The sequence below is a fragment of the Lissotriton helveticus genome, chromosome 8, assembly GCF_964261635.1.
Source record: "Lissotriton helveticus chromosome 8, aLisHel1.1, whole genome shotgun sequence".
NCBI lineage: Eukaryota > Metazoa > Chordata > Amphibia > Caudata > Salamandridae > Lissotriton > Lissotriton helveticus.
The window spans coordinates 1,314,396,709-1,314,410,086 of record NC_136069.1 but is presented as its reverse complement, the minus strand read 5'-3'; the positions used below and the strand labels follow the sequence as shown (position 1 = coordinate 1,314,410,086).

General features: G+C 42.0%; 1 protein-coding gene across 2 annotated transcripts in view; it reads left to right on the top strand.

Moving 5' to 3' along the window:
• The window catches only part of NYX (nyctalopin), a 170,988-nt gene extending 158,234 nt beyond the window's left edge, over positions 1-12,754 (top strand). For both annotated transcript variants that reach the window (XM_078656182.1, XM_078656181.1), the window contains one exon: positions 11,116-12,754. In XM_078656182.1, the coding sequence (XP_078512308.1) occupies positions 11,116-12,518 (1,403 nt within the window). In that variant the 3' untranslated portion in view covers positions 12,519-12,754. The remainder of the gene's footprint in view (positions 1-11,115) is intronic.
• Positions 12,755-13,378: the final 624 nt, after the last annotated feature.

Here is a 13,378-nt window from a genome sequence, read left to right as displayed (position 1 = left end):
GGCTGTTTCCTGTCCTTCCATTGTGAGGAATTCAATTATGCCCACTGCTTCTAATAATGAACCTGAGGTGGCCATCGAATTACCTGCTGTTTCCACTCCATTATTGAATAATTTACCAGGAACTAACCTTGATGAGACAGACTATACATACCCCACTGATTTGTCCATGCCTGACCTGCAAGCTCGTTTAGCCACGGAATCCAGATTTTCATTTGACTCTGCTTCCCTTGCCTCGAAAAAACCCTCTAAAATTGCATTATATGCTAGCCTGTTTAAAAAACATTTTTTGATACCTCCTTGGATATACATTTGGCTGGTCCTTTTTTCAGTTTACCTTTTTATGTCAATTGGTTTTGTGTTTTATTTTTTTCGGATTATGAATGGACACTATGTCGAGGAGAGAACTTGCATTACTCATTTGAATGGAACTTTGGCCCCACATTCCTCTTCACATTCTACACACAGATTAAAAAGAGACTTGACTTTGGTTAACATCACAGCTTGGCCTGTTCTGGATGGAATCGCGTGGGATGCTGTTCGTTTTCAGATTCATGGTCCAACGGAAGTCGTTAATGTTCCTAATGTACTGAGAGTTAATATGGGGGATGTGGTGAAACAAAACATTCGTTCTGATGATTGGGATGTTAATGCTGTGGAAAGTTTGTTTTCTGATTTGAAATACTATGCTGCCTTTGATGCTGAGGATTTATATTTAGAATCTGCTAATTATGGTGAATTGTTCTGTTACCAACATTATGGCAATCACTTCTTACACAAGACATCTTCCCGAAGGGATGCGGTTAATTTTACTCAGTGGGAACATTGCCCAGCACCTACACAAGGGAGTTCAGAAACGTTTCTTAAAAAGTATACTTATTTCACTGACTTTAATCAGTCCAATCCCGAGTCCTTTTATTTTAAATTTCAGAAACAGCCACTGTCCAAGGTTCGACTTACAAATACAAAATTGTTGTATTCGAAGGCCTTCCTAGATGAATTAGTTACTGGGGGGTATGAGTTATGGAAGGATACCATAGACCTTAAATCAGTTTGGGGCTCAAGGGCCTGGCAGGTACGAGGCACTGAGGCTTTGCACCGTGCATGTCTCATCCCAAATCATATGTGGTTTTTGAATGAAACCATTTCCCAAACCACATGCTTTGGATTGGCTACATCTAAAAGGTTAAACACCCCGTCTTTCCCGGAGTTGGAGGAATATGAGAATTGGAGTAATTTTACTAAATTGTCCATTAAAGATATACAGGCTCTGCTTCTGAATTCCTCCTTTAACATTTCCAGTATGAATCCCAAGGGTTGGCTGCTTTGGCACCGTGGTGCTGATTCTTGCCAAAAAAGATTTTTAAATATGACTGACGGTTTTAAGGCTGTTAGATCTGATCCCCGTTTTGATTTGAGTCATACTGTCACCTCTTACTCTGTGGGCAAGTTGTGTCAAGCTTGGCTGAAACATTCAACTTTACCTGCGGTTAAGTATCACCTTTCCAAACTGGATGCAGACGTGGATTTGAATGATTTCATTAAGGGCCCAGCTAGTGGCAGGTCGAAAAGGTGGTTATATGGCGTTTACAATGAAATTTGGAAACTCTCACAGATTGAGGCTGCTTCACGCCTTAGGGCTATTGATCAGGCAAATCTTGAGAAAGTGCTTGCAGTGGTTGACAATAGCATTAACGTGCTTTCCTCTAGAATTTACACATTAGATAATATTGTGTCGTCTGTTGTTGATATTGTGCATGATGAAGTGTCTGTATTATACCATGGTCAAAATCAATTACGTTCAATCATGCAGTTTGCATGGACACTACAGACTCTAAAAATGGGTAAAGTTCCCTGGGGATACATGAACGTTTCCTCTTTATTTGCACCTTTTAATTTGACAGACAAACAACGCTTGCTTTCAATGCGTGATGCTTCCTTTTCTATGCTCCATATTGAAAGATTGGAATCTTTACCTTTTTCTGTGGCTGAGACCACTGCTGCTACGTGGCTTATCCACGGTTTAATAACGCTGCCTTTTGCTTTATATAAGTTTTCAAATTGTATGAAATATGTGCCAATAGGTCGTTTTGAACCCTTAGGTAGCGGTTTTCTTCATGAGGTCTGGTCACTCCCATACACATACAGATGTTTCAAGGATGAACAAGAAGTTTATCTAACAGGGGATGAGTGTACCGAGACGCCAGATCATTCTTTAATGTGCAGACACATACAATTACACGGTTCATGTAACAAGGACCGCCCGAATATGGCTTGCGTTTTACAGGGCACGCCAGTTCCTGCTATCATCCCCACGTTTAAATTGTTAGAGAATGGTAGTTATTTAATGCTCAATAATGAAAACTGTTGTGGTTTAATTAAAGGTATAGCTTTCATAGTAACAGTTAGTGAGCGAGTTATTTGCTGCAGAAATGTTCTTTATCCTCCCACACGTGAACATAGGGAGTCTTCCATTTGGCCACAGATACCGACCTTGGGAGCAGAATTCAGCGGCATGGCTAGAATAAGAGCTCTATTGTCCCAGAAAGAGGTGGCCTTGAGCTCGGCCCGTGAAACTTTCGTGCTTCACATTGCTAACACCCGCACGGAGGTTCAGGCTCTTTTAAACACTGATTTGCCCTTGCATTTCGGAGCCATGGTCCGTTCTATCTTTAACGCATCCTCCACAACGGGCCTAGCACATTTTTTTAAAGTTGTTAGCGGTGGTCTCGTGACTTCCTTTGAGAAGATTTTTGGAGTCATCCCTGCTTTCTTCCATTCTATCTTTTCATCCTTATTTGGAGGGTTCCCGTTTTTACTTGCTTTAGCGGCTGGCGCATTGGTGGTTTTCTGCCTTTTTAAATATGGATGCCCTTCCTGTGCAAGTCCACGCACAGCTACTACTGACGCGGTTTCGCAACCGCATGCTTGATTATTATGGCACACTGCCGTTGGCGACTCTAAGCACGGCTTTTGGATTATCTTTTCGGTTCTCCTATTTCACCTGTGTCCAGCCTGTATTTCGCTGCCTGACCTGTGAGTTCCTTTGGGCCATTGATTTGTGTCTCTGCGGACCAATATCTGCTGACGTCGATTTTGATCAACTGATGAGTCCTATCATTGCTCACGAGTTGGTTTGTTCTGACGAAAGGATTATGGCCTTGGCGGTGGCACATGGACTAATGGGTCCCTGGGATGTGTTGTCGGCAGCGCAAACTTTCTTGGAACGAAGTTTTCTTGAAAACCCACCGAGCTGTCCTCTGATGGTTATAGAGGATCCGGTGCTGGAAGATCACGTATGTTCCTTTCATCTTTTAAATTGGATGGCTGAACTGTTTTCGGATGAGGACAGTGACTTCCTCCTGGAGGCTGTTGCAGCTTACTTTTCATATACAGTCTTATCATAGACACTGCCTCAAATTGGCATGCTGATTGATAGCATTTCCTTGATTTTATTGACTTTTGGTCAAGACATTTTTTTTGCTTGCCTATTGGCTTGAGCCACATTATATTTGTGGGCTACTTTTTAGCATTAGTTTTTATTATTGAATCTTTATTCATGCTCGTTTATAAATGGATTCTGCTCTCATGTGATGGCACTTCTGTTACCTTATTTAGTCCGTTCTCGGATCATGGGGGGGTGTTGTATAACTCCTATATATCCCTATATCGTGTTAAGTTAGCATAGGTACGTTTGAGATTTAAACGCCATTTTTCCTTTCTTGCAACTTCTGCACACGACCCTCATTTGTTGACTTAGCTTTCAACCTAGTAGTTTGCCGTGGTGAATGTGAGAATAATATGTTATTGCTCTGATATCTGCTTTGTTTAATAAAACATGTCTGCACGGAGAGTGCTGAAGTTTCAGGAGCAACACGATATGGAATTGTTATGAGGTCTGATCTCCACGCCTTCATAGTCATAACACAAGTGCAGCCTTTGCCAACTTGGGCTTGAGGCGGGATTGATATTGCTTTGCACGAGAATTGTTAACACACTTGATGCGGTGCACATGCAGAGAGAGCTGGTGTATGCTGATGTGATTCCTTCATGCTAGGACACTAAGGTATGGGCCCGCCCTAAAACAACCCAAAGAGACCTTCTTAGATAATAATATAATATATGTGTTAGGGAGGGTGAGATATAAGTGTTGTTAACTCTTATTCATTACAGCATGTTAACATGCTGTCACCATTCGCTTTTTATGTCTTAGTAACTATGCTGATAATTTTGCTATTGATAATAAGTATACTTGTATTATCAAAGATACTGCGCCTGAGAAGACGGCATTAGTAAATAAACATTTCAAATGCACATGTGTCTTCTTTACTCCATGTTCTGGTTTGTAATGATAATATAACGAAAGAGTGTTCATGAGTCCCACGTACCCTGAGGTACTGTAAGTTCATGTTCTGGTTTGTCTAAACATTGGGTGTTTGATATGTCCAATGAGACACTGTAGCTAGCTCGGTAAGGGGTGAGTTGGTTGCTAAGGTAAGTTTTGGGACATCCTAATTTGCCGAGGTTCCACTCCTCTGTGCACAGTTCTGTGTGAGTACAGAAACCCTGCAACAGTACAGGGAGTCAGTTGGCTTCCCTGACTGTTCGTGGATGAGGCAAATAAATTTACTACTGGAACAACAGAATTATCTCCTTTAGTTATTATAAATAATAACAATTTTACAGAATACTGTCAGAATCCCTTTCAGAGGACAACGGGGCAAGCAGGATCTAGTGGGCCAAACTGTGAGGGTTGAGGCCCATCACTCCTGATGTCTCAGGACCTAACTTACTATGGGCCCTGAGCAACCAAGCCAAGTACCCCTTCCGCACTTGACTCTCAGTAATAGTGTGTGTTGTGCAGTCCAAGACTTCAAAATAAGGCTAGTCCAATGCACTGACAAAGGACACGAAAGTCCAGATTTATGAAAAATGTGTGCAAGGCTGTGATGTGTGAAAGGGAGAGGGCAGTACAGCACCATATCTACTTTTTTTCCTCTGTCTGTGCTGGTGCATTTTAGGTTGTCATGTGCCAACGAACGTACACATCCTTGCACCACAGTGCAAGGGAGTGTGCATTCTGTAAGGAATAGTTTTTGTAGTGAAAGCGAGCCTTCCAAAACGAAAAGTATCCTTTATGTTTCCTGCTTTGTGTGTGTGGCATGCATGCAAAGTAGGAAAAACGGGAAGAAATGTAAACATTTCTCCTCGTTAAACATGCCTGAAGAAGGCCTAAGGTTAGGCTGCACATTCCTGTCTATGAATGTTTATAGACAGGATTTGCATCAAAAGCCATGGGTTGTTGATTGGCAAGGCCCATGTACTTCCCATCTAACACCCCGTTCTTAACCCAAAGTAACGCAAAGTATTGCTTAAGGCAATTTTGTGTTACTTTGTAAAACTATCCAATGCAAATCCTGATAGTAAATCCCAGCATAACACTTTGTGCCAGGGGCCTCATTTATGAGAAATGACGCATCACTGCGTGAAAGCAGCGATGCGTCACTTCTCAGTGCGCACTCCTTGCGACATTCCTGATGCGTCATATTTAATGTATGATGCATCATGTCGCAAGGAGTTACAGATACGTCAGTATTTCTGACGTATCCGTAAGCGCAAAAGTGATGCATTGCTGGAGTGTGTCACAAAAGTGACGCAACTCCAACGATGCATCCTTTAACATGGGGCAAGCCCCATGTGAAAGGGCCTGCGTCAGTCTCACGCCTGTTGTGAGGCAGGCGTAAGATTTTGACGCAACGGCGGCCTAAAAGTGACGCAGTGAAATCTCATAGATTTCACTGCGTCACTTCTATGACCCTTCCTTGCATCAATACGCCCCCCTTGCATACATTATACCTGGCGCAGGTATAATGTGGCGCAGGGGTTTACAAAGTGACGCATCTACCTAGAAGCGTCACTTTGTAAATATGGCGCAACAAAGCGCATTTTTAACGCCACTGGTGCGTCACAAAAAGTGACGCGCCGGCGGCGTAAAAGTGACGCAAGGCCTCATAAATGAGGCCCCACGTTTTCATTACAAAAACTAACGCAAAGCATTAGTAAACGTGGGACCCCAGGGTACTAACTTTGACATTGTGCATGCAGGGCCAGCTTTAGGACGGTGCGGCCGGTGCACGGCACCAAGCGCCAAGCTCTGGTTGGTTACTTAAGGCACACACGGTTTGAAGCTAGCAGGGGGCGTGCCTGCTCACGCATCTTACTGACCTTGATCCCAGAGGTTGTGTGGGAGCACTCACGCCGCTCCACACACCAGGAAAAAGATTATGACAGCAGCGGCAGCTTGTTATTTAAAAAGACAAGCAGCTTACTTGTCTTTCTCATGTTGCGCAGCAGGGCTGGCAAGTCCAGTGCTGAAGAGAGCCCGCCAGAGGTGTCATAGACATTTCATGGGAGCAGCTGTAAAATTACCACGGGGGCTCTTTTGCCCAGAGCGAAATGCTCAGGAGAGCAGGAGCTGTGTTTTTTGGTTGCAGTTTTATATACTGCAAATTCGACCCAAAGGTATTGGAGCGCTTTACATGAGCACCAGTTGCATTACACAAGGACACATTCTTTTTTTGGTAGACACTGGGAGGTTAAATGATTTTCCCAGGATCACAGAATGTTGAGCTGCAGGTGAAGCTCAAACCTGGTTACCCAGTTTCAAAAGTCCGCAGCCCTGGTTCTTACGGCACATCTGGCCCTTACACCTCCTCCTCTCAGTTAACCGAAAATAACTTTGAAACAGGTCTATACTGGCCCCTATGTTCATGTCATTAATTTTGATCTCTAAAACACCGATCTTATTTTCCATACTGTAATGCCTTTTAAAGTAATCCATGTCAGGGGTGCAGTCCCTGTTTAGAGTTTAGTTATTTTGCATCTTCTAACAAAGTTAGCATTTTATAGATGTGTGTTTTTGTAGTTTTTTACATGTAGCAAATGATTATTGTATAGTGCATACACTCAATCGAGTCCCTTCTAGGGGCCTCATTTATGAGCCCTTGCGTCACTTTTACGCCGTTGGTGCGTCACTAAAAGTGACGCACCAGTGGAGTAAAAAATGTGCCTTGTTGCACCACATTTACAAAGTGACGCATCTAAGCAGATGCGTCACTTTGTAAACCCCTGCGCTACATTATACCTGCGTCAGGTATAATGTATGCAGAGGGTGCGTTCCACCGCAAAAAGCCTCGTAATAGTGACGCAGTGAAATCTATGAGATTTCACTGCGTCACTTTCAGGACGCTGTTGCGTCAAAATCTTGCGCCTGCCTCACAGCAGGAAGACTGATGCAAGCCCTTTCACATGGGGCTTTCCCCATGTGAAAGGACGCATTGCTGGAGTTGCGTCACTTTTGTAACACACTCCAGCAATGCGTGACTTTTGCGCTTACAGATACGTCAGAAATACTGACGTATCTGTAACTCCTTGCTAATGACATGCAAAGTAGGCATGTCCTGACATTGCGATAAAATAAACCGCGCTAACCGCGGTTATCGTGGGTTTGTAACGCCTGGTCAGAAACTGACTTAATGACACACAAAAGGGGTCATGGGTCAAAATTGCTAGGAGGATTTCAAACTGTCTAAATGTGCTCAGCCAGGCACAGCGGTGGGTTTCCATTTTCAGGACGGTTGCCCTCACACACCAGAGGTGTCATGCTTCATCATAGGGGGGCCTCCTCACCTGAAAGACCTGGTCTTCTCGTGGGCAACAACCCCCTCTCTACGAGGGAGGAGCTCAGGGATGTTTTTTTGAGTCAGGAGGAGTGTACTAATCCCCTAGGAGAGACTGGCGTGTATGCAAAAAAAGAGGAAAGTGCAGTGCTGTAATGTGAAAGTTAAAACTGGCTGCAGGGTTAGCTATATTGTAGCTTTATTCAGCTACCCGGCATCAGGATTAAAAACAGTGAGTGGCTGATACCACAAGTGCCAACATTAGAGACAAATGTGTGTATTTCGCTATACCAACATGTTTCGGCCAAAGAGACCTATATTAGTGTCGCGGCCTTCTTCAGGGTCAGTTATTCAGCTACTGCAATAGTTATGTGTAACTAAACGTGAAAAAATATATAAATAACACGTGAATAAGTCAAATGTATAATACTGAACCAGTGTAATTGGCCGATCAGTGTGTACGGCATACAACCCCTGTAGGTTGCAGAATTCACTACGTCTGTCCCGGCATATTAGCCATGTGGTACAGGAAGCTGTCGCCGGACGTGCACTGACATACCGGACTGCTCGACGAGAGGTGGTTTTGATGCATGTACCACATGGCTAATATGCTGGGACAGACGTAGTGAATTCTGCAACCTATAGGGGTTGTATGCCTGGTTGAGCACATTTAGACAGTTTGAAATCCTCCTAGCAATTTGGACCCATGACCCCTTTTGTGTGTCATTAATTTGGTGGGGAGTTGGCGCACGCAGGTCCTTAAAACTCCTCAAGCCCCCAAGTGTATTTATTATTAGTGAAACTGACTTAGCCATACTTTTAACGGCAGGTGGATTGTACGGCTGAGGCAACGTGGCATATTATCAAGGAAACGCAATAAATATCGTATTTCCCGCTTTGCGCAATTCTGTTTGACGCCTCTTTCACAGGATTTAATCGGCGTGGAGATATGCGTTGATAAAAACGCGATATCTCGCTGATTAAATCCTGCGATACGCATGTTAAACAGAATTGCGCAAAGCGGGAAATGCAATATTTATTGAGTTTCCTTGATAATATGCTCCTACATGCTCTTCCAATCATTGTCATCTCTTCAGAACAATGTTATCTTGAGTACTGCTGGTAATGCCTAATTTATATGAAAGTGGGTGACGGTGATAGATCAGAACATTAACAAAATAGGGGATCTTTATGGTCCAGAGGGTCTTCTGAGCTTTAATACATTAAAAATACTTTATAAAATCAAAGAGACAACACATTTTAAATACATTCTGATACAGGACTTTTTAGTCAATAAAAAGAAAATCCAGAGCGTAGAACACTCAGATATTCTACAGCTTATCTACTCTAATCAGACTAAAGCCGTTATCAGCAAGAGCTATACCCTTCTTAATAAAGGCCAAGTCGACGACTGTGGGAAAATGGCAGACAAATGGACTAATAGGCTAGGAATGAATATCAATCCTAGCCAGATTGCGGGCTCACTAAAACAAATAAATCGAGTAGTCCAGTCTTCAAATCTTAGGCTACAATTCTACAGGACAGTTACTCAAATTTACTATACGCCTCAAAGAATTTCTAGCTGGACTTCCGGTAACATCTTCAACGAACGCACTAAATGCCCAAAATGTAATTTGGAAGCAGCAGGCATAGAACATATGCTCTATGATTGCCCAAAACTCACAACCTTCTGGTTGGGAATAACTGATGTTCTCAATAGGAAGCATATAACAATGCCTACACTTTCTGCACATTTAGTTTTGTTAGATATACAAGACACTAACAGTATATACAAAGATTTGTTATCCATTATTTTCGCTTGTGCTAGATTGGCCATCGCGCGGACATGGATCTCGAAAGAACCCCCTAGCGTCATGGAATGGTGGTATCTTATTCATGAAATACATACTATGGAACTCTCATTGGCTAAACTAAGAGGCTCTAAAGCACTAAAAGGAAGGGAGAATATATGGGGAACATTCATTAGTTAAACGGAATAATTATTTCATGAGACCGACATGCTATATTTCATTGTCATGATTTTTTTTTTCTCTCTCTATAATGACAATAATATGTACAGAGAATTATGCATATATGTACAACTGAGATGATTTCACTATTGTATTTTCTGTTTGTTTTTTCTTTTGTTTTTCTTTCTTGCAATAAATAAAAAAAGATTTAAAAAAAAAAAAAAGAAAGTGGGTGACGGAGGTACACAGTTGTGTAAATTCGGACTGCGCAAAAAAAGAAAATTCTGTGTTTATAGATGAATGAGTGACGCAAGAAAGTAAATGCAAAAGGTGTGGGTGAAAAGTGAGATGAAAGATTTGAGAGCGGCTTTCAGAAAGATGCGGGGAATAAGAGGGTCTGAGTGTATAACAGAATGAGAGGCTGCAGAGGAAAGTGGTACAGAAGGAAGATGTGGAGTAAATGATTCACTCCAAAGCTACTCCTTCCACAGAACTTAGAAATGTTTAATTCACGGTCTCATGTTTTCAGAATTTATACACTTTCAATTCTAAATATTCACATGGTGTTATTCATTTATATGAGACTGTTAATAAGCACTGGCAAGGCCAATAGGTCTGGTTTGTTTTAGGCACATGTTCGTTGTGTGTGATCGATCAGGATGCATTTAAAGAAAACTCAGAGAGGCACAAAATCCTTTTCAGGTGGCACTCTGTCAAAAGAACTGAATTCTACTTCAAATATTTTAAGTCACACAATTAATTAAACAGGTCTCACCTTTTGGAACGGATTCCCAGTTCTGTTTCTCTGACCATAGTCCTTTATCAGCCCCCCTACAACCGTTACATCCCACTTAAAGCCCTGAAAATGGGGGGCAAAAGGGACAACTTAGATTCATAAACATGCATCTTTAAAAGAAGCCTTTACTTCTACATTTCTGACTGTTCTGTGTGAGGGGAAGGGTCCTGCTAGTGGTCAGTACTGATATTAAATTCGGCTGCCATTGAAATGTGATGCTATGCTGTCTTATATTAAAGTCCTTAACTTTAAAAATGTAAATCTCTGATCTGGTTATCAGCAAAGACTGCAAGAACCCTTAATGTAATTCAAGCCAGCCTTGCAGTCCCGTTTAAATTTCACTCCTTTTAGTTTATATTGCATGGTATGCTCCCCTAGCATGTAGGTTAAAAAAATAAAAAAGTCTCATAATTGTATTTGTGATCTTTCTGAAAGAATTTGAACACTTACAACAAACATGTCAGAATATTTCAAGATTAAAAAGAATGTGCACTGTGATAATACTGATAAATAACATTTTAACAGCTGCGGCTGTAGTGTGTTTTTGTCGCATATAGACTACTAGAGACTTTTAATAAATGTCATATTAATTTGTAAATTCTAATACTATCTTTTTTCTCTCCCTATCCCATCTCAATCGACCCACATTTCCCCCCATCTCATTTACTCCTAGTTGTACTTTTAATCCAGCCAATTGACGCCGTCTGGGCCTGTGCGCGTGCCTGCCCCGCTGACTGCGCATGCACTCAAGAACGAAGCTGTTCCGTTTTATGCGACCGGATTGGACTCCCGGATGTGCCCGTCCGTTTCCCGTGTGAGGCGTCGTTCATTACCCTTGACAAAAACAACATAAAATTTCTGTCTGAAAGAGCCTTTGGGACATTGCCTTCACTTAAATCCCTATCATTGAAGCATAACAATATCTCATTTATCACTCCAGGCGCCTTTAAAGGACTTCCCAACTTAATAGAGCTGAAGATGGCGCACAACGAATTCATTCGTTACCTGCACACTAGAACATTCTCAGCTCTGAAAAAACTGGTCAAACTTGACCTTGCTAACTGCAACCTTTTCAACATTCCTGACCGGATTTTTGTAGACCTTCCATTCCTATCACATCTTTTCTTGTTTGAGAACAACTTTCGAAGGATCCCTGGGTCCATTCGCGGAATGGAGAACTTGACCCATGTCTATCTGGAAAGAAACCGAATAGAAGCTATTGCATATAATTCTCTGCAGGATCTAGGAAACCTGAAATATCTCAACCTTCAGGAAAACAGGATTTATGTGATTCATGACCTGTCCTTCCAGGATTGCCGGAAAATGGAATACCTTTATTTGAATGACAACTTGCTCATGGAGCTACCGGAAAGTTCATTTAAAGGCCTTGGGCGCTTGAAGTTACTCAATTTAGGAGGCAACTTAATAAGGAATTTGACCAACACTTGGTTTCAAGACTTGTTTGAGCTTGAAATACTTTATCTGGACCGAAATAGAATCAACTACATCGAAGAAGGATCTTTTGAAAACCTAACTAGTCTGGTATCATTGCACTTGAACAGTAACAACCTGACGTCTCTGCCCTTCCCCATTTTCAAACCAGTTTATTTCATCGGTCGGCTTTATCTCTTCAGGAACCCCTGGGAGTGCGACTGCAGAATTGAATGGTTGAAGAAGTGGATGCTCAATTACAAGCTGGTTCGAGATATTCCCTGCGCCTCCCCCAACTCAGTTGCAGGAGCCGACCTGAGCGAAGTCTTTTTCGACAGATCCCCCGAGGGTTCCTGCCTTGATCCCATGGAGAGAAACCTAAGTTGGTTCACCACAACTCCCGCTGAGGAGCTTCACTCTACAATGGAGACCAGGCTAGGCAGCCTCCTCTCCAAACTCCTAATGCAGGAGGGAGGTTGGACAGATGTAGAGAACACAACAGATACTTCGTATAATGTGACTTCATACGAGGCGTCTTTTGGGATTGGGACCCATTGTGGGAATCAGAGTCAACCCTGTCTTCTGGTTCTATCACTAGCAGTGTGGATTCTTTGTGGTTTTAGCTCAGTTAGTGAAGCTTACTGATTTGAAACATTTGACAATTTTGTTTTGTTTGTATAACAGTGTGGTAATCTAGTCATGGGAGTGGTCAGGCTATGAGAGCTGAAAACCATGTTTATGTTCAAGTTTCAAGTACTGAAGCACCGATAAAAAAATGTATCACACTACACTTTTTTATAGGCAAAAAGCATTAAGCATACATAGTTTGCAAATTAAGCATCTTTTATGGAGTTTCAATTGCATGTTAACGATTTTATAGAAAGTACCTCAGATTACTGTTACTTGAGATGTGCACCCTTTTCCAAACATATGTGTTGTTCCTTAAATAAATGTTTTAGCATCTACCAAATTTGCCATTGAAAGCCCAATTTAATTTTTAACATTTTGTCCATTTTTTGGGGGGGTGTACTCCATTTTGAGAGTTGACTTCAACCTTTAAAATAGTAGGTAAATATTTACTTTTATCTAGTTTTCCTCTTAGAATTATCTTATTTAAGCCCAGTAAGATGGCCCCACTTTGGTGCGCAGATACCGGGGGTGGAATTACTGGCCATATTATCAAGAACAGGCGATAAGATTATCTTCGCTTTATCGGCAGGAAACTGCCGCTAAAGCGGCGATAATGGGCTTGATAATATACCCTTGTGAATTCCCATAGCAGCCCAGGTTAACACCAGAACCTGGGCTATTATGGGAATTCACAAGGACATATTATCAAGCCCATTATCGCTGCTTTAGCGGCAGTTAACTGCCGATAAAGCGGCAATAATTTCATCGCCTGTTCTTGATAATATGCCCCAACATCTCTATGCTGAAGACCGGCCATTACAACCTGAAATTGAAAATTACTGCTCGGGCCCAGAGTAACTGCGTGCTTTACCCAC